Source organism: Elaeis guineensis, chromosome 2, assembly GCF_000442705.2.
Source record: "Elaeis guineensis isolate ETL-2024a chromosome 2, EG11, whole genome shotgun sequence".
Lineage (NCBI taxonomy): Eukaryota > Viridiplantae > Streptophyta > Magnoliopsida > Arecales > Arecaceae > Elaeis > Elaeis guineensis.
Window position 1 is genome coordinate 108,666,817 of NC_025994.2, and position 27,879 is coordinate 108,694,695.

Consider the following 27,879-nt stretch of genomic DNA (forward strand, 5'->3'; position numbering starts at 1 on the left):
AGCCCCCCCCTCCCCTCTCTTCTTCCTCCTCTCTCCCACTCCACTGCGACTCGGAACCACCATCCCCTCGCCCCCGTTCAGGTCTCGAAGAATTCAAAAACCCTTCCTCCGAATCAAGAACCGTCAAAAGCCCAGGAGCTTCGCCGGAGTCCGGCGTCCTCCTCCGCCATCGCGTAGGCGGCGCCAGACTCGTCTTCAAGAAAGAGCTCTTGCATCATCGAGAACTCGAGCACGGCTTCGGAGGGTGAACCTGTTGCAGGAGCGGCCGGCAATGGCGTTCTAAAGCATCGAATCGCCGAGGGAACGATCTTGATGAGAAGAAAAGGTGATTTCGGCTAGACTCGTCTTCAAGAATGAGTTCTTCCATTACCGAGAACTCGAAAGGGGTGTCCAAGGGCGCTTCAAAAGCAGGAGCGGTCGGCAATGGTGATCTAAAGGATTGGATCGGTGAAGGGAAGAATCTTGATGAGGAGGACAAGAACAAGTTCTTCCATCTCCGAGAGCTCGAGCGCGGTTTCCAAGGGTGATCAAAAGCAGGAGAGGTCGGCAATGGCAATCTAGAGGACTGGATCGGTGAGTGAAACGATCTTGCTGAGGAGGAGACGAAGGCAAGTTCGGCCAGAGTCGTCTTCAAGAACGCGGTCGCTATCATCGAGAACTCGAGCGTGGCGTCCGAGGGCGATTCTGAAGCAGAAGCCGCCAGCAATGGCGATCTGGAGGATTGGATCGGTGAGGGGTACGATCTTGGTGAGGACGGGTCAGACACGTCTTCAAGAAGAGCTCTTCCATCACTTGGAAGTGGAGCGCGGTGTCCAAGGTTGATGCTACACCTGGAGCGTTCGACAACGGCGATCTAAATGATTGGATCGGTGACGGGGACAATCTTGGTGAGGAGAAGAAGGCGTGTTCGGGAGACAGGCTAGGTAGTGGTGAAGAGAATGCCGACTTCGAAGATGGCTGCAAAATTTACCGATCCGAAATGTATGACCTTGCCTTTTGTAGGTAGCAGAAGAAATCTAGTTCAAAAGCACGAGCAATCGCAGTTTCTAACCGCACCAAAAGGTAGGGATGCATGGAAATCGGTTTGGACGAAGTTAGGATGATGTTTATCGCAAGTGCAACATTTATGTGTCAAGAACGATTTTGATTTTTCTAATAGCAATATTTTCATCGCTCGCGATTTTTTTTTTTTTTAAATCAGGTGTTGCCTTGGTGAATGGTGTTTTTTTTTAAAAAAAATATTAGTATTGTGCAGGGCCATCTTTTAGAACTGGTCATCAAATTGAAGAGAAAAACGCGGGATTCCGAAGAATGAGTGAGGGGCAGTCGGCGTTACCTCGTCTCTCTCTTTCCGATGTCGATTTCCGATTTCACTCGCAGAAGGACAGATTGAGAGCGAGAGAGGAAGGGATGGGCAATTTATTGAGTTTTTTCATCAACAAGGAGCCTCCACCGCCTATGGTTCTGGTTCCCCCAATGTTCGATTTCCCTCCCCTCGCGGCTCGCATCAGGTCTTCTTCTTTTACTTTGGTTTCTCTCTAGTTTCTATGCTTTTCTTCTCTCTTTTTCTGATTCTTTTCCGATTTCTTTAGTGATGTGTTGCCATAGCTTGTCTCTGTTGAGAGTTCTTGTTTTTCTATACCATTCTTGGAATTTCACGGGGGATTTTTTAAGATTCTAGGTTCTTTTGATACGATTTAATCTGGTTCACCTCAGAATGAAGTGACATATTTGTTTGGGCACATGGCATTGCTTTGAGATACTTAAAGTGTGTTCAACGTCTCTCCATGTTGAATTGATGTTCCTAGTTTATCGCCGTTCTGGTTTTGCCCATCTGTCAATTTTTTAAACTTAAATTGGTAATATTATTTTATTATTCTGGCATGGAGATTAGTCACACAAGGTTAAAGATAGAGGTTTTATGCAAAGGAAATTGAAAACGAACGACTGTCAAGGTCTAGATCAGTCAAAATTTTAGAAAATTTATGCAATTTTTGATAGTTTAACAGGGAACATTGGTCGATGCCTTTCCATGATTGATGCTAAGTGGTTAATATGCTATTATGATAAGTGATATACTTATAGGTTGCAGCGGTGTGCATAACTATCTCAACCAAGTGGTTTGGCTGCATGGCTTCAAAATCCTTTTGAATCACCCATGCCAATAATTGTTTTATTTCTTCTTAAAACTAGTTGCTTGAAATCCAGTCCTTTGGAGACTTGATAGATCTTTTAGCTAGTTGGAAAGTCAATATTGTCCATGACAGTCCTGCCTGGTTTCATGTTTTTAAATGTTAAGATAGCCAACTTTTGGCACTTGTTACTGAAGTGATCTTTTGGTGAGAGAAGGAATTTCTTCCTCCAGTCCACAAGTTCTAAAAAGGTTGACATCCAAAGTTCAGTTGCATCTCACTTTAATCCTTTAACTAACCACTAGAGGCCACAGCTTAAACTGTTATGGGGAATGATGTATACCTCACTTTAACATAATTGTCCTCTAATTGGATCATAGATGAAACAACAATTTGTTTGTGATTTTTTGGTAGCACAATATCAATCACAAGTTGAGTTATCTGCTCAAAATTGTGATCTGATCATTGAATGTTGTTTTCCATCAAATCATGCTGTGTATCAACTAGTTTCAATTGTTTAAAACTTAAAACATAAAGAACTTGGAAATAGAAATGCAAGCAACAAACAATTTTTAGTTTTGCATGTTACTGTTTGAACAAAACTGCTATGTATCAATTCAGACCCTTTGATTTGTAGTACTGGTAAAATATATGATATCCGTATGTACAAATATGAAAAACACCAAGAGAAGTGTATACTCTCTGTTCTTTAAGCTAAAAACTAGAATTTGTTCTGAAATATGGCATATCATGTTCTGATACTTTAGTGTCTGTTCCTAGGGTTTACACCTTTAAAGTCATGGGGTGAAGTGTGCTTACTTTTTGCAGAAAAAGGGAAACTAAAGGCACAGTTTGAGTAAATATATGATGACATTAAACCTTAGCTGCCTGTATATATTGAACTGTATTTGCATTACCCTTTTAACCATTTGGGACAACTCACAGGTCATATCAAGTGATCACTATTTATTCTGCTCTGGGTTAATATTTAAATACTGAATTCATTTTCTTTTTTCTATGGTGATACAGGATGTTAGTTCCAGCTTATGACTTACTATTTGGGAAGCTTGCATTGCGTTCCCCTTTTGAGGACTACTTTGAGCAAGCGAATCTCAACACAAGGATCATGCTAAAACCATCGGAAGATCCTTGTGTGGATTTAGTTGCAACCGTATCCAACAAACTTTAGATGCATCTTGTGATTGTTATATAAATCATTCCTTGATTCCCTTTTTATAATTTTTTATATCTTTTATCATATTCTGTATATAAACCATTTTCTGTTTTGAAGGTGATATCACGATCAATTACAAGAAGTAAAACTGTGAAAGCAATGGAGTGTTTTAGACTACAGAACCATTATTCTTAGATTTCAACTATTCTTTAATTTGCTATCTCATCAATAATAATGATAATAATCACCACAAGAAGAAGAAGAAGAACAACAACAAAAACAACAACCATTTTTCTTAGATTTCAACAACAACAACAACAATTAATAATAATAATAATAATGATGATAATAACCAAATATAGAGTGCAAGCTTCTGTATCATTTTAGTTTGAACATGATCATTTGAGCTGATCTTAATCGGTTTGCATAACTTGTATTGTTATACTTTATACTGTTTAATCAGTTTGTATAACTTGTATTTTTATAATTTTTGTACTGCTTTGTCTACTTATCTTTCAAATACAATGCTTTAGTTTCCCAAGCTAAGGGAATGGAATCAGAATGTGCGGTACTATCATTCATTCAGTTGTTTTAGTTGCTTGCTTTTTCTTTCTTTTCATTGTGCATGCAGAGGTATTGGTTAGAGTTATCTTGCATTATTCTGGTAATTTTTCTATATAATAGAAGGGCTTTTGCTTTTGGCAAATGAAATGTTGCTTGCCTTAATATTTTTAAGGTGTCTGGTCCCCTTGATCAGAGATCTGGGAAGGCTGTTGAAGGAAATGCATTATTCCGCTGGCAAAAGTTGTCCTTCTTATCAACTAATTTTGCTGTTTAATGTTCTCATAATGATCAAAAGTTGTATTTGCATCAATGATTGACAAAAGAGGATGTTATTTTCATTTTGGCTTTCTTTCACAGGGACTTGGATGATCCACAGACATTTATGGACCTTATGGTATCTACTTCTGATCCGTAAGAATCTAATTCTTGGAAGAGACATCTACTGTCAACAGCTTGTTAGTTTTCACCTTAAATATTGGACGTGCTCATCTTTTAGTGTCAATTGCGTTATGTCTTGTTTGTCAGCATACTGCGTTTGAGGTCATGCACTTACTATCCTAGATATCAGTTTGCGGCTTTTGGTATATTTCCTCTGCTAATAACAAGAAGGTACATTCTTTAATTCATCATATCAAAACTCCTGGTCATTTTATTTATCAAATTGTTAGATATTAGCTTTTACAGATTCATATTAATTGGAGAATGATAGATTTTCTTTAACTATCTTTGTTCTCATATACTTTAACTGTCTATTTTTTCAAATGAGATATTGTTTTACAGTATTATTCCAAACTGAGAAAATTAATTTTAGAGAAGAATTATTTATGGTTTGTGGTTTGAATAATTTATGATTTGTGACCATTGTAAATTTAGCTTCTGCTAGTTGAATAAATGCATCTTGTTTAACATCTAGTTTTCTTGTCAATTTCAAATTTATGCGGTTCTCAGAGTGAATTGCACAGCAGGGTATATCCAGAAGATTATGGTGTTATGGGCTTGAGATATGGTTCAGAAAATCTATCCATTGGGACCTCATTTACATCATTTCCTTGTAAGTGACAACCATATATTTGACTGATTTCTCTTCTAAATTGTCATCTAAATTCTGTAAATATGTATCATCTTTCAACTTAAACTCTCTTATTCATCAAACTTCTCATATAGGTCTGCTAATAGTAGTTTGCATAGTATTATTTGTATGGGATAGAACTTGAATTACATTGATATGAGAAATTCATGGGCTTATACTACAGTTTGCTATCAATCTTGTCTATGGAGAATTGGGAGTCAGAACAAGTCAAATTGAAACATATTTTAACTGTACATATTGATTCTTGACTATATAATTAAAAAAAAATTTGAAGAATAATACAGCTGCTTCCCTTCAGCATCAAGAAATGTCACAAGCAATAATGAAAAAGAAAATTTGGTTGATGTTGAAGAACAAAAACAGGCAAACTTAGCAAGGATAAATTTTCATTTTCAGGTGGAATACAACCAAAGGTACTTCAGGTCTAAATATGTGCTATTTCTGTTTTATTTTCTGTTAAATGCAGTCATCTCCCATGATAAAAATTCTTCTACTGGATAGTGACCAAAGTGGACTTCTTGTAAATTTGAACATGTGATGTTTCTATTTTGTGTCTTCACCTTTGAAATTTTGTACTAGATATCTTGTGTAGTTTATTTACGCTGGTCAAGATTAAGCTAAGAAATGTCTGAGGTAGGCTATTGTGCATATATGATGACATCTAAGCTATGCCTTTTTTTCATTTGCTTGTTGCCTTTATCCTCATACAATCCTGAAGTTATTGACAAAACTTTCTATTGAAGTTGGGATTTGTTTTGATTTGAAGTTTAACTTTTGTTTTGTTGACTAGACCTTGTGAATTCTGTTATACAATTTAATTATACCTTCTCTTATTCTGTGGTGTTAATGGTGATTCTTCTTTTGCAGTGTCCGGTGATACTCCAATCTGCACATGGCTAGTGGGCCGGGCTGGGAGATTAAGTGTAGGATTGAAGTATAGCCCACGTTGTGAGTTGAAATTAATGTAATAAGTCTATGAGGCACTTCTTGCATATGAATTTTTACAAGAAAAAAATATGTTATTATCACTTGTTTTCATCCTAATTATTACTTCCATCTTTTGGTGCTGCCAGTTATATGTTGTAGATAAATGCAATCTTTTCCAACTGTTAATCTCAGTGCTATGAGCAAACAGCTTTATATGAAGGATGTTTTATTAACTCAATGTTAAGTAAGTGACACTGACCAATATGCCTTAAGAGATGGACACGTGGGACTTATTAAATCTATATGTTAAAACTTGTATGCTCAAGTAATGAGTACTAGTGGTTGGTTTATCTGTTTTGATTAACTAAATTAACCTCATCAATAAAGTTCCATATTGTAAAGATCGAAACTCTTATAGCCTTCATAGTTCAGTTCACCATGTAACTTGGCCCTGTTTTGATGCTTTTAGTAATGTATACTTTGCTCAATGGTTGACATTCATTTAAAAAATATGTAAGAAACTACGAATAGTGCAGTAAAGTAGAAATTAATAGTCAATATCATTTATGGCTTTTTTATTGGTGTTATACTTTATTAGATGAAAGCAAACAACATATTAACTTCAAAGACTTGAAGAACTGGAGTTGTGCTATTGGCTATCGCTTAGGTTCAAGCAGCCCACTGTGTCCTTCATTTAATTTTGGTCTTGAGTTTGCTAGAAGTTCACAGGTATGATTATATTATTCTTTTGAGAATTATAATAATTGTTTATTATTCCATTATCCTCTTATTTGCAATTTATGAGTTTCTTACTGCATAGGAATAATAAATAAATAAAGTCTTGTGTGGATACTTTGATTTTTCATGGGAAGATTGCTAATGTTGTGTTGTGAGATTGTAATCTTGACTAAATTGTCAAGGAGTTTTATTAGCCATTTATAAAGCTTTGAACAGTCCATTGAAATTGTCATCAGATTATTCTCTCCAAAAAAGGAAAGTCAATCAGGTTATAACTTAATTTTCATAACTTTAGATTCAGTATACATATTGCATTATTTTAGTGTAAACTATTCTGGCATGTATCAGATAATTACTAACATCAGTTCTTAGGATTTGTGCTGTTTGTGAATGTGTGCCTGCAAAACCTATAAATGATGGAAAAATGGTGTCCATATGTTGGGCCCCACCGCCTCACCTATTAGCTTGATATGCGCATAAGTTAGTATGTCATTTTGAGGTGTTGGGTTTCCTTAAGCATTTTCTAGAGACTCATTCCCAGAACAAGGCATTTATGGGAGACAAGGCGCATTGTCACTAAAGCAGTAGATGGAGATGGAGTTTGGAAGAAGTTTATTTTAAAACAAAAAAGAGGTGATGAGATAGAGCAGCATTAAGAACAAGGAACAAGGCAAAAGCATAAATCAAAGAGGTAAGGTGGAATGAATTATTTGCAACTTGGGACTAAGGAAAGATGAGTTTCAGTTTATCAATATGTTGAGTATAAGATTGAATTCTTGCATTTTGAGCTTTTGGTTAACTCCAATGTAGTTGATTCTATATTTGAAATTTTGAATGTTTGTAATGTAGATTTGGTCCCTTGTTCCTCCCAAAAGAAAGGTGGCCTAGTACGCAAGTTTTCCACCATTGTAGGGTCTGTGGAAGGTTAAATGTACACAGCCTTAACTTCATGTGCAGAGAGGCTCTTCTTATGTTCCGAACCTGTGACCTCCAGGTCACGTTATAGCAACCTTGTATTGCACCAAGGTTCACCCTCCCCTCTTGTTCCCACCAAAAAAAAAAAAACTTGCATCAAGCTTGTTTATACAATTTCCAAAACTGCCTGGAAGCTTCATTGACTATGCTCTATTACCAGATCTTAAAAAGAGAAGCAAAGAATGATAAAATTAAAGAGAGGAAGGTGACAAATGATTCATGGAAGTCTTCTCTTAATTGTGGACATATGCTTATCTATGTTCGGATAACTTTGCTCTTGGAACAGAAACCCTCATCTTAACTTTCTTTTACCTTTTATCAGCATATTTAATACAATATCCTTCATGCACAATTCCTTTTGCAATTATTTATTTATTTATCATTTTTTTCATTGGCAGCTTATTGCATCATTCTATCAGCATGCTGTGGTGCAGAGAAGGGTAAGATTATCTCATATATACTAGATGATCTGCTAGAATTACATTTGCCTTTCTATGTAATCATTAATTGGTTATTCTCATTGGCATGCTAATCTATGATATTTGTAATGATTGGAGTTGGGCTGCATGCAGTTGATACCCAAATAATGATGCTTTCATGCATTTTCTTTTCCTCTTATCTATCCTGATGCTTCTCAGTTCTTCCGTTGTGAAGTGAGGTATTAGATCCCTCATATGAATGACTATTTGATGAGGTCTTGGCACTCGGATGAAGCATGTTGCCAGTACTAGATGGTCTATGATGAAAAGTTTTCCAATATCTTGATTTTAATTAGTATAGCTCATATAATCTCTTGATGCATGCCTGCATATGTTTATCCGACTTCACTATCTCCTTTTAGAAAATAAATGACAGCACATATATTGATTATCTATCTATAAATCATCCACTGCAGAATCCTTTCAATGAGAGTTCAATTATCCTTTCATGTCCATGAAAAGGTTTGAAAACTAGGTTTGGTTATGGTCAGACCAGTGGAGTTTAAGTTTCTGCTGTCTGTAGCAATTTTTTACCATTTGCTCCAAATTGTCATATTTTCAGGGATATCTGGCTATTTAACTAAAAGGCACACCATTACAAAATATAATATTATTTTATATAATATACAAGTTATCATTGTTCTGAATGATGGTTTCTTGTATTAAGTGGTTCACATTAATAGCTATAAAGTACTATAATGGAGGACTTTGGAGGCCATAACCCATTAGGAGCCTGAATTAAAAGTGGGATCGGTTGTTTTCAGTTGGTTTCAGATGAAACTGATCATAACAGCTAGACACCACCTGATACCAGAAAGGAGAGTGGTTCTGTTCTGTCCCTGGCTGACTATCACTTTCAGCCAGCCAAAAATTCAAGCCTTAGTCTGCAGTTGTGGCAGTGATTGAATTGATTGTTTTGTGCTCATTCTTCTATACTCTAATAAGCCTTGTAAGTTGCAATGCAAGTATGTTATCTTACTCTTTCCATCAGAATATATAAACTAGAAAATGTGAACCAACTTGTGCATCTGTAGTCAAAAATTCATGTATAACCACAACAGATAGTCCTTGTGAGGTTGATTTTCCCATTCATGATATTCCACTAATATGATGAACCAACTTGTGCATCTGTAGTCAAAAATTTGTGTATAACCACAACAGATGGTCCTTGTGGGGTTGATTTTCCCATTCTTGATATTCCACTAATATGATCTTTCTGTTAATGTTATTTGTTCTTACAAGCATTTGTTATTCTGTCATCAACTTTTCTTATGCCTAATCACCTTTCTGTACTTTATCTCTCATCAAATGATAGTTACGCTTCCCTCGTTGATTAGTAGTCTGTAACTTTCAGACTTCCAGTACATGAGAAACTAGTCCTAGGGGCAGTTCTTTTTTAATCCTATGGACACCCATAAAATACATGCTTTTATTTTCTTTCTCATGATGTACTAACCTCCATGTTCTTATCTCAACCTTGGTAATATTTTGCATATGCTGTGCCCATGTTAATGTGTCTTATCACTCTTTTGCAAAGTTACCTTTATATTGTCTTGGATGGACCTACAGCTGACATTTTCAGGTAACCATTCTCATTTTTATTCTTTATTGCACAAATTCTTGCCAATCTTCCATCCTTTTGGTGGTACTAAATGCCTGAAAAAATTTGCTTAGACCATCTCTTAACCATTGATCTGTTGTGAAGCTTTATGCCATTTATATATCAACAAAAGGAAATTTGTTTGCAGAGTATCATGTTAGCTTGTCCTTCCAGATGCTTAAATTTATGCTTACTTGACTTAATTGGATGTAGGCCAGTAAAAAGTTTTGCACCCAAATCTGCTCTCCTTGTCCAAACTCTGAAGTGGAATGTATATGACAGGTGTAAAGAAATGAGGGGCTTGTAAAAGTAGATGTATATTCTTTCCATTACATTAAGAAATTCTGTAACCTGTGATAGTTGTAGAACTTGTTTGATGTATTTAGTGTTTAGTTCCCTTGGTTTCCATTTGAATGAACTGTAGTAGGGCTATTATGTCTGTGCATGTGCCATAATGTTAAACTGTAACAAGTGGTAGATTATCTACATTTATATCATTTATGTTTTTCATCCATACATCTTTCATCAATGTCATTCATGAAAACCTTTTTGAGGGCACTGTTTGGATAAAGCAGCAACTTCCAGGCTATTTTATCTATAATTAGATGACTCTATGACATTGCACATAAGAAAAATCCATGAATCCACCATCAATATTTTGAGGTGCACATGCATATATATATATATATATATATATATATATATGCTGTTATCAAAAATTTAATAAATCCTGGAATTTACAGGATGCACTTTCATGTCCAATTGACTGTACTGGCTTGATCTGTTAGGAGCACCTCGCCAATCGGTACTTTTCAAAAGATATAGCATACCATATAAAGAACAACTACCCACCAATCAGATGTCCATCACTGAACCTAGTCTCTCTCTCTCTCTCTCTTTTTTTTGGGTAATCAGTTTTACTTTGCTTGATTCCACAAATTAAAGAATCAAGGACAAGTTCGTGATGCACTTCAGATCCAATAGAGTACTGGTTTATGTACCCATAGCATTGAAAAATTTATCCATAGCACTTCATTGATGAGTATTTTCCAAATAGGGTTCCCTTTTTTGTAACATAAGTTCTCTAGGTATGTACAATCTCAATTAACTGATTAGATATCCATTTTTGGAGGTAGTATTTATTTTTTTATCATCTTTCTATTTTACATGGCTCAAAGTTTGTCGTCTCGATATCCGACCTCATACTGATGCCATCCTATTACAGTGTTAATACACGGTTTGGTGCAGTACGAGACAGCATACCAAGTCTCAATAGTCTATGAGACAGCATACCGGTATGAGATCAGTATGGTGCAGTAAACCCCATACTAGAGTGGTACCGGACAGTACGGCAAACCATGACATGGCTTACCTTTATCTTAATGAGCATGAAACCTTTGGTTGTTTACGGTCTTGTCTATGATAGCTTGGAGAAATTATAGAACTTCTACTCATTTTGTTGAACAGGTGAAGAATCCGTTTGAAGAAAATCAAATAGTTGGAATTACAAATTATATTGACTTTGGGTTTGAGTTGGTGACAAGGTAACTTGCATGATGAAGAAATTTTTTTTCCCCTTGACAATTAGTTCATCAGATAAGCGAAGCTGAGTTTTTCTTTGAACAAATTCTCAAGAATCGATGGAGACAAGTCATTAGAGAGTGTGGATGAATCCTTATTCCAATTAGCTGCATCTTGGCAAGCTAATAAAAACTTCTTACTGAAGGTGAGACTTTATCTGTTGATTTTATGGCAGTAAGTTTTGATAAGATGCCACTTAACTACTGTTATTTACCATTTTAATAGGGAAAAATGGGCCCTTTCAGTTCTTCTGTAGCTTGTGCATTCAAGTCTTGGTGGAGACCATCCTTTACATTCAGTGTTACTGGTACATTTCACTGCCTGGAACTTTGATTTGCATACTGTTGAGGATTTGTCTTATTGAAATAACACACAGAATTGCACTGTTGTATAATTTAGGGAGATCTACAAATAAAAGCTTATTAAATAATGTTACTCCAGGTTTTGAATAGATTGTTAGCGGCAGTTGCTTTTCCCAGGATTATGTCATAAGAAATGCCACTGAGTGTGACCTGGATAATTAAGTAATTGGTATTGAAGTGTGATGCATGTTTCATGTAATTTCAAGAGAAAGAAATGGAGCATCCTCTACATTCCATTAATAAAGACAATAGATTTACAACCAAGTAAATAAGAAATATTTATATGCATAAGAAATATGAATATGCAACACCAAGTATCTTTGATGCTCCCTAACTCACTGAAGAAGTGAACTAGTCAAAAACATTACCATCTTATTTGGGAATGAAGCTTTGGAAGGAGAGGGAAGAGCAGTCAGTGATATTACTATACTCAGCATTTGGGAGGATGACATGAGTAAGATTTTGGGTACAACGAAGACATTGTTTTGGAGGCATTTTGTGAACACAAGATTCCTAACAGTAGGAAACTTATGGTGCCTAGACAGATTAGGCAGGATGTATTCAAACCGTTGGCTACTTAAGGAAGTTGACAAGAGGTGACTGGGGTAAAACATAAAGTCGGATCTAGCTTGGTTATATTCAAACTGGTAAGTTGACTTGATTAGGTACTGAAATAAATAGATTTCAGATCTATTGAGAACCGGATGGTAGAAAGCTTTCCAATAATGGTTTTACTCTTTTATTTTTTCAACTCTTGCAGCTAGATTAGGTATGAATTTAGACAAAGAGGCAATAATTGATATTAGAAAGCATATCCATCTTCCAGGAAGAAATCGTAAAGTAATGAGCGAATCAGTGAATTAGCTATAGTGAAAAATTTCGGTTAGCAATCATTTAATGCTTTGACTATACAAAATTATTGGGATGTGGGTTTTGAAGATACTTTTAGTATGAAGCTATAAAATAAGGCATAGACATGGATAGGTGATCTTCATAGGATGGTTTATCAAAAATACCAATAAGACAAATCTTAAAAAGGTAGGATGCAACAATTTGTATATACTATATGCATATATACATACATACAAGCATACATTCTTACATATGTATATAAATATTATGTGTTATAATATATATAATATATATGTATGTATGTATGTATGTAAAAGAAAACATCCATAGAGATAATGGATAATCAATAAAGCTGTCTACATTTTACCTAACAACATCAATATCAATAGTCTCCACCATTCTGTCATCATTCAAGTTAATGACACATATTCCATACAATAATATCAACACCATCAACTTTAAAATTAGCCATTCATCTATGAATAGTTAACACTCAAGATGTGTCCAAACAAACAAAGAAAGAAACCCTTCCCATTATCCCCAAAGGTATCAAAAAGGTATCTCTAGCAAGGTTCACTAAACTAGTATTAAAGGAGGTACAGGCTGGTGACCAATTGGGGCAATACAGGTCTGTACAATGCCATTCTGGGGCATACTGACAAAAGGAGAGCTAGAAAGGGAGGATGAGAGAGAGAGACCGAGATAAAGGGAGAGAGGGATCGTAACAAGGATCAAAATAGGCGATCCTATTCAATTTTTGCCGTTTGAAGTTGGCAAATCATTTGCCGATTTTAGTTCGAAATTAGCAAAAATAAAATGGGATCCTTTGTTTCGAAATAGAATAGGAGATCCCAATTTTGTTTAGGGCTTTCTTGCCCCTCTTTCCCTCTCTCTTGACCTCTCTCCCCCCTCTCTCTCTTCTTCTCCTTCTCCCTCAATTTTGAATCAAAGTAGTGAACCATGCTGGTAACCAAGGTTCATTGTATCGGTACTGGGGCTTGGACCGATCAATCAGCAATACGGTTCACTACACCCCCATATCATTTCATATTGAGCTCAAACTGACATAGCAGGGCGAAGGGAGAAGGAAAGAGAGAAAAATAGAAAGACGGGGGATGAAAGCAAAGGGAGAGGGAGAGAGAGCTTTTGGAGGCCCATTGCACCCGTTGGAGTGTTGGAGGAGGGCTAGTGAGAAGGGAGGGAGGGAGAAGGAAAGAGAGGAAAAGAGAGAGAGCGGAGAGGGAAAGAGAGCCTTCGAAGGGAGCTGATCGAAAAAGGAGCATATGCCTGTGTTTCGTATTTTCTTTGCTAGGATATCTGGTGAAATCGGTATCACCAGTCGGATGAAATTGGCAACGGTGTTACCAACTTCACCTCATGATGCAGAACCAAGACAGAAAAAAAAAGAGAAAGAAAATAGATGGCAGAGCAAAGATAAGAGAAGAAATTTAGGAGCACTTAGAGAAGGTAGACAGAAAATTCTGCAAAATAGTTCAATTCTCAATCATTCATAATATATTAGTGATGTCTTATAAGCCCATATTTGCAGGCTTATAATCCCACAGCTGAAAAGTAGTAAAATTAAGCAACACATCTTAACAAAATAAGAAAATACATATAGAATCCTGTAAATAAGAAAAACCAAAGCAAATCAAATAAGTAATCTAAGGAAATCCCAACCAAATCAGGATTTCAAATCAAATCAGCAATTTGAGAAAATCCTAATCAAATCAGGATTTCAAATTAAATCAATAATTTAATGAGATTCTAATCCAATTTGGATTTACACCCACACCTAATGGAAATGCATAAAGGCTCCTTAGGATCTCCATTACCTCATATCGATAAAATAAGAAAAAGGATATTAAGTTAAGTCGGTAACGGCATTCGATATCCCCTAGAAAAAAGAACACAAAATAAGGGCATCCATCCTTATTTCAATCAGCCGCCTTCTGCCCACCAGCAGCCTTGGTAGATCTCTGACAGCCTCCGACAGACCTCTAGAGTCTCTCTCTATCTCTCTCCCCTCTCCTTCCCTTCCCCCCCTCTCTCTTTTCCTCTCTTTCCTTCTCATTCCCCCTTGTTACTGGCCCTTCGAGGCTCTCTCTCTCTCCCTATCTCCCTTTCCTTTGCTCCCCCTCTCTTTTTTTCTCTCTTTTCTTCTCTCCTTCCTCTCTTCACCGGTGTCTCGTTTCGAATGCTGGAACCATCTCGGTCCAACCGGTATGGTTTGGCATGCCTTGAATCATGCAGTTTGTGATGGTTCTGCCTTCCTTATCGGGAACAACCTGTTTGATTCGGTATTTGCCCTGAACTAGCTGGTTCAGTACTATTTAACAGACCTTGATTTTAGTAACATTCGAAAAGTATACCGACACTTTTTTATTTTGAAAATAAGATATTTAAAAAAATAATTATATGACACGTATCCTAGAAGTACATACTAGTGTAGATACCTAATAGCAAGACTTGTTGTATTGGTATGCTAACGCATAGTCGATATGGTATGATGCATACACTGCACCAACACAGCATTTTCACACTTCCAGCCATGGTACTGATTGAAAGCTGGTGGTATGCATCAGTGCAACATGGAATTGGATGATAGGTGGTGGTTCCTCTCAGTTTGAACAGGTTTGTACCAGTTTTGCTGATATACCGAATCGAACCTCAGAACCTTAACAGTATGGTACACAAATATTGGTCAGTACGGCAAAACTTGCCTAACAGTATTTGACACAAACATTGCATGCAATTATAAGTATTTGTGCTCCATGTGCATGAAAGTTTTCCATTTTTCTTAAAGCCTACAAATTTAGTTGCACTCTTTATATGAACGTACCACCAAGAGATGCCAAATTGTTCCTTTTTGTTGTTAAGGAAGAAAATACAAATCCAGAAATATCTTATTGTAAAAGATGGCCACTAAGAATGTTTCAAGTTTACCTATGATGTGCCTATGTACCTTATAAACCTTCTTTTTGTTTATATTAGAAGTTTGCTATATTTTAGCAAGGACAATGCGAATGAAAGGAAAACGTAGTAGCATTGTGTGACCAAACGTAATCTTTCTTAGATGAGAAAGACTAACATATGTTTATTAATAGTTCTTTATGAACAAGATTAGAAAATATTTATGTTGCTTTATATTAGTATGATCTTGGCTGTAGCTTGTGTTTTTTCTTCTCTCAATTGAATGTTGGAAGATAAATGATTGGTTAAAAAATGTGAAGCATTCAAAAGAAATGATCAAAATGCTTCTTGTGTCGTGTTTTTTGATACTGATATATGATCATTTGTAATGATTGTTAAATTTATATCTACATTAACAAATAATTGGAGCGCTTGATGTTTGGAGCAAAGCTACAATTCTTAGTTGGGTATGTTATTAAATAAAGAATAAAACTCTTTCATTCTCTTGTAAGCAGCTGTCAATTCAACTTTGGCTTTGTTTGCTTGCCAAGAAATGAAAGGAGGAGAAATTATCAAAGGAAGAAAAGCAAAGAAAGAAACAAAAGGAAAATTGCAAACTTTCATGCATTTGGTCGAGTTAAAGAAAATTGTACACAAAGTCAGAATGGAAGGGGTTAAATTTTGTTGGGATTACTATGATCCACTTGTGTTTTTTGTTATTAACTCTCAGAATCACTGCTTTGGACAAACAAAAATTTGACCTATTGGAAAAAAAATCAAGCCCTTTGTATTTGTCTACTTTTCTATCCTTAAATTTTCTTTTCATAAGCAAACAATGGTGAAGAAGATTCCTCTTTGACTTGTCAATATCCATATTGCACATATATTAATCATAGCAGGGGCCATTAACCAAACTGTCTAGCCTTTTTTCCAACTAGTTAGTTTTTTATTTGTAAGTCTTTCCTTTTTTGTTTTATAAGTCTTGTGCTGTTCTTTCCTATGAACTGTTATATTTGTTGCCACAAATTCTTGTGAGCTTCTTGCAAATTGTATCCATGTTATCTTAGTTGTTTCCCTTTTTTCTTGCCCTCAAAACCAAATTTCATCCCTCATCATCTGTGGACTTTGTAAAATCTGTATTTGCACATTCCTATATTTTCCAACTTTGTCCGTTGATGTTGAAAATGCAATGGCTCAATAAATACCCTGATTCCTTGCCCATAACATCATGCATCCACCTAAGCATTTTTGTATCTGCTACTATCCTTCAAGCACTTCGACGTTCTTTTTACCCAAATTAGAATTTTAACCTTTAAGTCTTAAAGGCATTCTCACACAATACAAATCTTGCTTCTTTATCCAACTTTTTTACTATGAGAATCTCTCTCTCTCTCTCTCTCTCTCTCTCTCTCTCTCTCTCTCTCTCCGTTATTCTATATGATTTGGGTTCCAACTGGATTCTGCCATCTTGAAGTCGAGTCATAGTAAACTACCAATTAATCTGATCCACTTGAAGCTCTAGCAACAACAAAGTAAACAAAACCCTCTGACTCGACATGTTGCTTTTCCTTATTTTCTTCAATTTCAAAGAATTTTTGTGCTATGATCCTTACTTTTCTTCTCAAGGAAACACATCCTTTGGGGCACGCTATCTAGCTTTATATAATAATATGCTTTATTTGATCTGATAGCGGTAGCTGAATGATTTCCTTGATGCTGGTTTGTGTTTTTGTAGCAATTAATGACCGTTTGCATGGGACAACATCATATGGATTTGGAATCCGAGTTGAAGATCTCAGAGAACCGAGGTTCTTCCCTAATCCTTTTGTCCTATGCGTCATAGAAAATTTATATTGATGTCGAAGTACCTATAATGGTTTTAATATATTTCTTTATCGACAGTTGTCAACTTTGATGTGGTCCTTTGTCAGAGAAAGCCACAATTTTGTGGTCTCATAATTTGGGATGCTTATTGAAATTACTGTCAACTCTATGCGTGGTCATTTTGAACTATAAAATAATACACAAAACAGTAGTTATGTAATTCAACAATGGACCGCAATTTTGCTCGCACATTTTTTTTTTTTGGCATTATCGGTTCATTCTTCACTAACTGGTTTTTCTCTCTTGCTCTTTTTCTTTTTTTTTTTTTCATTTCCCAATTGTAGTTATCAAAGGGCTGATCCACATTATGTGATGTTGACGCCAAACAAAGAGCATTTGGCAGAAGATGTTCTTCGGAATTTTGGAAAGCGGCCCATGTTTCAAAAGGAAATAGACTCGGGAAATTTCGAGCACTTGCCAAGGGAACCGAGACCCATTGGCAAGATCTTCTGAAACTTCAACTTGGGCCAGAACAGGAAACTTGACAGGTAATGCCTTGAATACTAGAAACATCTAATTCTTCTACAGAGGGATGCAATTAAAGAATGCAGTAACCTAAAAGAATGCTGGTCATTAAATCTTGCTCCGTGAATCAGCACAGGTGGGCTTGTGTGTGTGTGTGTGTGTGTGTGTGTGTCTATGGGTATGCTTGTGTGTGTGTGTGTCTATGGGTATGCTTGACCAGCACGAATCATGGATACGGATGTTTATAGGGCAATTTTGTCTTTTTCTTTCAAGTACCCTAGTACTGATGACGGTGATTGGGCAAAAAAGTTTGAATGTGTTTTGGTCATAAGTATTTATTTAATAAATTATTTGTGCTGAATTTGTTAACATAAATGGGAGCCTTTGCTTTTGCTCTCTTTAACATCCGTTCAAGGAAAATGAACCAAAAAGATATTGGGCGATGTGCGTGGATACAAGCCCATGCAAGTTACCATGAAAAAAATGGATCCGGCAGGATCTGGAGGGGAAGAGGGCTCCGGGGGAGCAGGAGCTGAGAGGGAGAGGACCAGGGATCAACGGCCCTCGATTAGAAACAAAAAAAGAAAAAATGGTCAGATCCTTGTTAATCCCGCTGGGTTCAGGCCCGCGATTCTGGTGATATCCTCCTCTCTTCTCTCGCTGCTTCCCTATCTTTTCCTCCGGCGATCTCTCTGTCCTGCCGGATCCGGCGGATCGTTTCCACACAAAACTCGTTGATAAGCAGATGTGTTTTGTGCTCGAACAAGAGGCTTCCATGATCAAAGTAATCGGAGCTTCTTTCTCCCAGAACTGACGCCATTCCTTTCTAATCTAAGCGGGGAGGAAGAAAGAGTCGTTGGCGCCAATGTGGGAGAAAAAAAAAAAATCGACAGATCCTCTACAACCCAGTTCCAGAAACTTGTGATTGGTAGCAAGGGATGTATTTTTCTCTCTTTTTAATTCTTTCCCCGGCAACAAGAAAATAGATAGATGGATGCACTTGAGTTGTGGTGGGGGATTTAAAATATTAATTTATTCCAAACAGAAAAACAGAAATAAATGATATTTTTCTATTCCAATAAATAAGGCCCATCAAACATTTAGTACAACGGTAATAAGAATCTAGGCAGTCCAAACATGATAAGGGATTCAAACAAGGTGATATGTTTTTGATAAGTATATATTGATTGGTGAGATTGCTAATCTTCTGAGCTGTGTTTATGTTGGTCCTGCAAATGAAACCGGTCCAACTCAACTGGACGAAGGACGATCGAACCGAACAAGATAGTGCCAGGTTCTAGCGACAAATCCAACACTTTGAAATGTGATAGCATCACAGAAGTCAACAAAGATTGTTAAGAGAGTAATGGTCAATCTAAATAAATAATTACAAGTAACCACCTTTATATCTCGTAAAAGGGGATAAGATTAAGTCGTTTGCACTTTGAGAGAGCACAGTTAAACACATGATCCAAGTCCGAACAGCCCTGAACCACCTTATCCCAGAACAATGTAAGCTTGTAATGGTCTCAAACCAATCCATGTAAGCTACAACACTCATCGTATTTCTCTTTTTCATCATGTGCAAAAATAAATAAATAAATAAAAATTACTTATTATATTTATATAATTATATATCCACTCCGAAACAACTGGTGCTGCGGTGTAGCAGCTGTCCTGGTACGAATGGCCGCTGCTGCATCACTGCTCTCTCCCTTCCCTTCGTCCTCCCCTTCTCCTCCTCCTCCTCGCCAGTCTTCTCTCACTCTTGTAAGAGCACCTTCCTCCATCCGAAATTCCATCTCGTCGAGGCTTCTCTTTCCCCCCAAAAGACCTCAGTCCACCCTCAAATCCTCTCCAATTTCCTTTCTCTTCTCCAACAACCACTGCCCCTCGATCATTTCCTCCTCTTCCTTCCAGAAGTTAATTCCGGACAAATTGCGCAGCAGCTTCTTCTCCTCCGTCGCCGAATCCCTCTTCGTCCTCCTCGCCTCCCTGACCCTCTCCTTCTCCATCTTTATCTCCGATGTGGGCCCCGCTAACGCCTTCGTTGTCACCACCCCGCGGAAGCTCCAGTCCGACGAGCTTTCCACCATCCGGCTCTTCCAGGAGAACACCCCCTCCGTCGTCTACATCACCAACCTCGCCGTCCGGTACTCGGAGCTCGTTTCTCGTGTTTTGGCTGGTTCCAATCTGATCGAGCTATTTGATGTGAACTTTGATTGCTATGCTTGTGGCATAGGCAAGATGCATTCACGCTGGATGTTCTGGAGGTGCCGCAGGGATCGGGGTCGGGGTTCGTGTGGGACAAGGATGGCCACATTGTGACCAACTATCATGTCATCCGCGGGGCATCCGATCTCAGGTTGGTGAGAGCTCGACTTCTTTCATTTTTTTTTTTTTTTATAGTGATCTTCATGTTCCAATGGATTGATTAAACACCACATCTGAATTGCAGTTCATCATATTAAACTTATAACAATCGATACTGCCTAGAATAGCTTGATTTAAAGTTGCATGTTAAGGGTTAGTTTTTTATTATCATGGAAATTAGCGGTGAAAATGAAATGCAAAAATATGGTTAAACAATCAGGGAACCCCTAAATGCAGGAATTGAGTGTGGAATAAGTCAACAAACACCAAAGTTAAGAATTCAATTATTGACAAAAGGACTGGAGGAGGAGGGATGCGATGATGGCAGATGACATATCACAGCTCTCTTAGTTGGAGGCACCAGACTAATGACATTATGCAGTTTTGCCTGACTCAATTTTAGAAATTTTTTCTTTCACCAATAAATAAAGCTTTTATTATTTTGTTGATTGGCAGTACAAATGACAAAATATGAAGTTATGTGACATAATTAACACATCTGTTTTTTCATTTCCTGATAAAATTACTACTTGGTATTCCTACTATGTGACCATTCAATATGCATCATTTTGTTTAATGATTTACTAATCTAGTAGGGGGTGACCTTTTATATAAATAATCATAGCCTCCTGTTGTTTAATCTATTTAAGTGCTGGCCGAAGACTTTTGAATGGTTTTAATATGTTTTTCTTTAAATTTGCCAAAATTACAGGCAATCTAGTTCCCAATTAAAGTAATGCTAGACTTGCTAGTTGTATACAGGGTCACCCTTGCCGATCAATCAGTATGTGAAGCAAAAGTCGTTGGATTTGACCGAGACAAGGATGTTGCTGTGTTACGTATTGATGCTCCAAAAGATAAATTGAGACCTATTCCAGTTGGCATCTCAGCAGACCTATTAGTAGGTCAGAAAGTTTATGCCATTGGAAACCCTGTAAGTTCTTTATCCACTACATGCAAAGCTCATCTTTCATCAATTGTATCAACTACTATTTCCTAAAAAGCACAAATCTATGGATTGAGGGTGGCAAGCATGCTATAGATCGATCAGGTCAATTAGATATATATGGTTGATCAAGGAAAGCAGGTTTGGTGCCTCAGTAAAGGACTCAAACATTCTAATAGGATGCGAATATTGCAAAGAAAGAAAGTACTAAGGGGAAGTAACAACTCATGAGCAGAGAATAAAAAACAAAGACACTGATTACATAGAAGAATTTTAATTTAGTATATCGGCAAGTGTTCTTCAGAGTGGAAATAAACAAATAAGATTCTAGGATGTGAAATCCGCTTGAGACTCAATCAATCTCCTCCATTATGGAGTTAGATGTTGCATTGGAGAACCTTAGATCAGGCTTATGGATGCAAAATTCTCTCAACACTCATCGTAGTACATGGAAGAAGCATGGAAGCCTTGTCCAATGTTAGGATAACCGAATGTCTATGCATGTAGCGAGTAAGAGAGAGTGAAGCATTCTTTCCCTTTTAATGATGTGGATTGATGGTTATTTCCAATAACTACTCTTTTTTAGTGGTTCCTTGTCCTAGTAAGTCTCTCATTGGTGGTTACCAGTGGTCATCTGCATGAATAACTATCTTGATTGCTTCCTTTAAAAAGCTAGGACTCATTTGAGTCATGGGAAGTGGAGGGGGGAAAGGCAATACCTAGGAAGTAGAGAGGAGTCCTCTTGTTTAATTGGAGTTTTAAAAGGAGAGAGAATGGAAAAAACTCTTTCCATAGAAAAATACTTTTTATGTTTCATGGAAAGTGAAAATCTACGAGGGAGGTGGATTTTGGGACTTTCCATGGGATGGAAATTGATGATTTTTTTTTTCTAAAAATATTCTTTTAAGATTGAGGACTGAAATTCTGCAAAATATTAATGGATGGTTAAGATGAAATACTGAATAGTGATATATTCCTAATATTTATGTTAATATACATAATATTTATATTCATATAAATATTATAATATTTATAATATATTAATATTATTTTAATATTTATACTAATATAATATTTATATTAATATGTTAATATTTATATTAATATAATATTATATTGAATAATATTTTTATATCCATATTAATAAATTTGTTATATTAAAATATTGATATAATATTAATATATATTAGTATTACATTAACATAATAAATTATTATGATCTAAGGTTATATTATAATATATTAATATTATATTTACATTAATATAATATAATAATATTATTATTTATACAAAATTTGGGAGCAAAATATTATGATTTTATATCTATTAAGGATATAATAGGTATTTTGCATAGTTTTTCTAGAAAAATGGATGCTCAAACAAATATAAGTTATTCTGAAATAACCCATTTTTTCATGATCAACCAAACATGTCAAAATCATATTCCTAGAAAATTACTTTCTGCGAAAAAAAGTTCTTCCCACGAATGAAATGAGTCCCTAATTTTTGTAATTACTATCCTAATACAGCCTCTTGTTTAACTAACAAATGGCGATACATTGTTCTTTCAAGTGTTAGGCATAAATGGCTAATTTTCATTGGGCATATATTTTTGATTATTTACTATAATTAGTCGATGATTGTTTAATTTGTTGGTGTAAACAACTAGAGTTTTTGCTCATGGAATTCCATGCATTTATTTTGCATCTCAAGCCATACACTGCAGCAGCATCACAAAAAAGGAAAAGAATAGGTGACGTACAGCTAGAAGAAGAGAATGTGTTTCTAGAATAGTGGGAATCTACCCTGTTTCAAGTGCAATTAATTGCTTAAGAAGGTGGTACCGGTCCAGTCTTTTTCTCCCCCTCTTTAAGAAAATGAAAAAGAAAAAATTGCTATGGAGGTGTAATATGCAATTTATCCAACTGCCTCTTGTCTAGCTTGTAGCTAGTTTCCTACTCAGAAAATCTTTGTTATTTCCCTTACATATTAATTTTGCTGACTTATTTAACTTCCTAATCCGATCTGCTTTCTTGTTACTCTAATTTTGTTGCATTGTCAGTTTTAGCATGTTCGATACAAGGTTAGCATTGCAGATTGTGGTAGCTTGTACCATTGATTGTTGACATTGTCTTGACACTGTTTTGCTAGTTCTCAACCTAAGGTCAAATGGTGACAGACTAACAGTGCTTTACAATAGCAAGTTTTCATGAGTGACAGCAGCTCATAGCAGAATGATCAGATTTCTGGGCACAGTTAAATAATCTAAGCATCAGCCCTTTCATTTCTTGCTCTAAAATAATATGTGTCAATTCCTGTACAACTTTAAGAGGCAGAGACTGAATAAAAACTATGTGAATTCTTGTTTAGCCAGAATCCTTGGCCCAAAAAAATAGCTTCTACGGCACTCCAACCCACTGCACAAGAAAATTATATGTCATGATTTTGTCAAATGTGGTGCAGCTAACAATGTTGTAAACCTCCTCCAAATCTAGTAGGTAAGCAAAACTTAAATTATTAAGTTGTACTAAGATACATATGTGATAACTGACTCAAGGTTTTATGTTCCAGATTAATACACTGAGGTTTCCTAGTATTGGCTGTCTGCGAACATAATTGGGAAAAAATACGAACTAAGCAGCTAATATTATTGTTATTTGAAGATATAGGTGGTTGACCATCAAAAGGGAGGCTCAGTGCATGAGGCTTCTGTCATTGTGAGGTCCAGAAAAGGTCAAACATACTCACCATGCGGAGAAATTTTTCATGTTTTGAACTAGTGACCTCAAGGTCATAATGGAGCAACCTTACCATTGCGCCAAGGCATGAGCAATAACTAACATGTCTATTAATTTGTGTTCAGCATATCCCACAAGGTTTTGGTTCTATGTCTTAGAAGTGACATCAGTGATTCCATCCAATGTTATTCAATTTCATATGAAAAAGGTGGGAACTATTATCTACCCATTATCATGTGCTGTTTTCCGTTCATTAGGCAAAAAACTGATATTTGTTGATGGAGACAATTCCTCAGAACTTTAATTTGTAGCCAGAACTGATGGTACGCATACATGGATTGATGATTCTCTTAAAACAAAATGTAAAAAGACTATTTTGGAAGGTGAACTCAAGAATTTGACTCTTCAAGTGGCCCATAGTGATGCCTATATTTAGTATATTGGCCAAACAATGATTGTTTTAATATAGAAAGTTCCTGATTACATATTACCTCATCTTCTAAGAAGTCAATGGGGCAAGGATTAGCAAGTTTCTCAAGTATATTGTGGGCCAGTTGTAGTATTTAAAAATAGGTTGGCGCATCTTATATCTGCTTCTTGGGCTGGCATTTAGGTGTGGATCAATATATTTACAACATTATATTTTATCTAACTTCTCACTTTGTTTTAAATAAAGTAACTATTAATAATATTTGTAAAGTAAACAAGGATAAGAAAATTTAGATGCTGGTTTGCAAGCTGGAGAATTAATATGCTCCAACCATACATTTTTGAAGTTTCATGTTTAACTTTCATATTTGTACTCCATTTAGATAAAGATGTCAGTTTGTTATATCGTGCAAATTTTAGTAGAAGCGAGATATTCCAATTTATTGAATAGTATGATCACTACTGTATTCATGTCTATGTTTGTTTTTGCAGTTTGGCCTTGACCATACACTTACTACTGGAGTTATCAGGTGGGCAGTCTCAATGCTCTTATTTACTTGTATATGCTTGTTCATCAGCACATGATTCCCAGGAACCCAGAACTTGATGTTGTATGCCTGGTATACGATTATAATTTTTAAGGTTGTCTTCTGATGAACCGAACCCTTGCAAAATTTGCAGTGGACTGCGCAGAGAAATCAGTTCTGCTGCCACCGGCCGTCCTATACAGGATGTTATTCAGACTGATGCAGCCATTAATCCAGGCAACAGTGGTGGACCATTGCTTGATAGTTCTGGAAGCTTGATAGGTGTAAACACAGCTATCTACTCTCCATCTGGAGCTTCCTCTGGTGTCGGGTTTTCAATTCCAGTTGATACAGTGCGTAATTCTCCTTCACTATGTTTTTGAAGATATCATAATCATTTCATTGTTTCTGACTCTTAAGATCACATTTTTAAATCTTTTAACTCCATATTGTCTGTGTTTGTTTGCTTGTGTTTCCAGGTCAGTGGCATTGTTGAACAGCTTGTAAAATTTGGCAGAGTTACAAGACCTATCTTAGGGATCAAATTTGCACCAGATCAGTCAGTTGAGCAGCTGGGACTTAGTGGAGTGCTCGTCCTAGATGCCCCTGCAAATGGTCCTGCTGGCAAAGCGGTAACATCTTGGTGTCTCAAGAAAAATTCTCTTCAGATATATGACCCACACATGCCCATGCCAATGTGCATACCCACATGCACGTGCATGCACATGCGCACGAATGAACATGCACACACGCACATGTACACACATCCACACACGTGCACGCACTATACTTGAATATCTTGACATTAGGTTGACTATTTGTCATGGGAATGAAGCTCAAACTATTAAATCACTTCATAAATTCTGGAGTTTTACATCAGCAACAACTTAATTAGTATGTTACTAGAATTAAGCAAGAAATGACTAGGAAGCCCTCTCTGCTAAGTGGGATGGCATATATCTTGACTATGGTGGGTGATGGGCAAGGACTAAGGTGACCATACCAAAGTGCTGCACCTTTCCTGAACCCAGCTATGATGACATATCTGCAAGGTGGGCTCAGGCCAGTTTCCTAGAAACAATTTTGCAACTCAAACTAGAGTTTCGTGGAGACAGTTTGTATATCTTAGAGTGATGCTGAATGGAAGTTGTAACCAAGGCATTATGAATAATAGATGAAGGATATGGAATGAGGAGTGCATGACCTAAGATAACATAGATGAAAATTTTGAGAAATGATTTGGAGAAGCTTATGGTGAATATTTATTGCCTTTGTCGAAGTAATTGGTGAAGGATTCATATTGCTGATCCAAAATAATTTTTAGAAGTGACTGGTGAAGGATCCATAATTCTAATCCATAACACTGTAGCTTGATGGTTGAGGTTAAGGTCTAGAATCCCAGTCCCAGTGCCACTATCAGTTAGGGACCTGGGCATTTGGGAATCCTAGTATGTGCTCATGCTTTGTTTTGATGTTTATTATTTTCCCACTTGGTACCAAGTACCAACTGTATCCAGGATGGTTTGGTATGGAGGGCATCAGAGTCCTAGGTGCATCCCAGCACCTGGCAGTTACCTGTATGATTCAGGACACCTAGTGGCTAGTATCAACTGACACCAAGACCTGACCATCCCTCCCTACAACCTAGTTAGGTGCATCATCCCTCTCCCCACACCACCCCACCCGCCCCCCTCCCCCTCCCCCTCCCCCTCCCCTCCCCTCTACCCCCTTCCTCACCCCCCGCCCCCCTCTCTCTATTGTGTCCCTCCCTCCCCATGCAAGTTGCAGCATACTTGAGCATTTGGCATTTCGGACACTTGAGTTTCTGAACAATAATGCTGATGATCATGTATGTTATAAGGTCATCTGCACTTACGTTTCTTGAAAGTTCGCAGCCTTTCACCTATCTCTTTTGAGACTTTTCTTGTTTCTTTCAGTTGCAGGAGTTAAGATGCTTAATTTAAAGTTTAGTGGTTTAAATCTGCACTCAGTATCTCTTCTCAGGAAAATGAGGGAAAGAAAAGCACTCAATGTATGAATTCATGTGACTTTTTCAGGGTCTGCAACCAACAAAGCGAGATGCCTATGGAAGGCTGATTTTGGGAGATATCATAACTTCTGTGAATGGTAAAAAGGTCACAAATGGAAGTGACTTGTACCGAATATTGGACCAGTGTAAAGTTGGTGACACGGTATGCTCTCTCTCATCTTCCATTTGTTATAACGTCGCATGAACCCCTGCATTTTGTTCTTGAAATGTACGTCAGCTCTTGCAGTTTGTTATTTTTTCTCCATAGGTCATCACTCTGATCCTGTCCAACTTTTTTTTGAAAAAATAAAATTTAAAAAAAATAATAGATGGGTGATAGGTCAATTTTCCTCAGGTTGTTTCTTCAAAGCAGCTATACACTTCTGTACAAGCGTTAAATGTCAAGATTAGCTGTCGGTAGTGTCATTGCTAATGAAGTATATCAAATGTTTCTCATTGGGGTCGAACTGAGCTATTCAGCCTGATGGACTGATTAACATAAACGTCTGAAGACTCCCATTCTTGGTAATAAATGCACCCCATGATGAATGCATTGAAATTTGAGAAAATTTACATATTTTGTTTCTCGTAACATATACTTCATCTGGACCCTGCCTTTCAAAGTGTTCACTTCTTGGTAGTGACTGTTGGAAAAGATGTAAACTATTGTTTTGAGAGTGTTGATGCCAATGTAATTTAGTGCAAATAGCTGCTAATCTTGCTAATTGTGTTTGTCTGCATTATCTGTTTTCCCTGTTAAATTTTAGGTGACGGTCGAAGTCCTTCGAGGTGATCATAAAGAGAAATTCCCTGTGGTCCTAGAGCCAATGCCGGGTGAGTCATAGGCATTAGGGCAATGCGGATGCTCTACATTTCACAAGCTGTAATTGGGACATTCTGCTCCACTTCATCGTTTGTGTATACAGTTGCATCAAGGAGTTGTCCATTGTATAATGTACTAGATGCTTATTGAAAGAAGAGGTGTCTGTAATGTATATATTCTTCATTCAGACATTTTGAGTTACAGATGTATGATATCAGAATGGTTTTCTGAGTAATTGCATGTTGGCATCTTGGTCGAGTAGCTTGACAGGAGATTAC

At 36.8% G+C, this 27,879-nt stretch overlaps 2 protein-coding genes across 7 annotated transcripts; both read left to right on the plus strand.

Moving 5' to 3' along the window:
• Positions 1-20,996, plus strand: LOC105048040 (uncharacterized). Of its 6 annotated transcripts, none has more exons than XM_073252625.1 (17): positions 1-923; positions 1,003-1,062; positions 1,246-1,511; positions 3,162-3,303; positions 4,043-4,110; positions 4,228-4,281; positions 4,396-4,479; positions 4,836-4,921; positions 5,828-5,908; positions 6,486-6,616; positions 7,999-8,040; positions 11,147-11,223; positions 11,315-11,405; positions 11,486-11,567; positions 17,123-17,195; positions 17,556-17,759; positions 20,862-20,996. In XM_073252625.1, exons 3-16 carry the CDS (start codon positions 1,312-1,314, stop codon positions 17,722-17,724), a joined length of 1,380 nt encoding a protein of 459 aa, XP_073108726.1. In that variant the 5' UTR covers positions 1-923; positions 1,003-1,062; positions 1,246-1,311; the 3' UTR covers positions 17,725-17,759; positions 20,862-20,996. The 6 variants fall into 6 exon arrangements, 4 of the variants coding, with proteins under 4 accessions (XP_073108726.1, XP_029121416.1, XP_073108727.1 ...); XM_029265583.2 differs by having other exon boundaries at positions 1,256-1,511; XM_073252626.1 differs by having other exon boundaries at positions 1-887; positions 1,256-1,511.
• LOC105048050 (protease Do-like 1, chloroplastic) lies at positions 19,385-27,862 on the plus strand. Its single transcript, XM_010927240.3, has 8 exons — positions 19,385-19,889; positions 19,979-20,101; positions 20,872-21,043; positions 24,715-24,752; positions 24,904-25,102; positions 25,229-25,381; positions 26,807-26,941; positions 27,546-27,862. Exons 1-8 carry the CDS (start codon positions 19,423-19,425, stop codon positions 27,621-27,623), a joined length of 1,365 nt encoding a protein of 454 aa, XP_010925542.2. The 5' UTR covers positions 19,385-19,422; the 3' UTR covers positions 27,624-27,862.
• The last annotated feature ends 17 nt before the right edge of the window (positions 27,863-27,879 follow it).

Coding starts and splice junctions, on each gene's coding strand:
- LOC105048040 (XM_010927232.4), top strand. CDS start 939: ATGCCGACTTCGAAGATGGCTGCAAAATTTACCGATCCGAAATGTATG. Junction 1,063..1,255: donor GTTTCTAACCGCACCAAAAG/GTAGGGATGCAT, acceptor AGTATTGTGCAG/GGCCATCTTTTAGAACTGGT. Junction 4,480..4,835: donor CCTCTGCTAATAACAAGAAG/GTACATTCTTTA, acceptor ATTGCACAGCAG/GGTATATCCAGAAGATTATG.
- LOC105048050 (XM_010927240.3), top strand. CDS start 19,423: ATGGCCGCTGCTGCATCACTGCTCTCTCCCTTCCCTTCGTCCTCCCCT. Junction 25,382..26,806: donor ATGGTCCTGCTGGCAAAGCG/GTAACATCTTGG, acceptor TGACTTTTTCAG/GGTCTGCAACCAACAAAGCG. Junction 26,942..27,545: donor AGTGTAAAGTTGGTGACACG/GTATGCTCTCTC, acceptor GTTAAATTTTAG/GTGACGGTCGAAGTCCTTCG.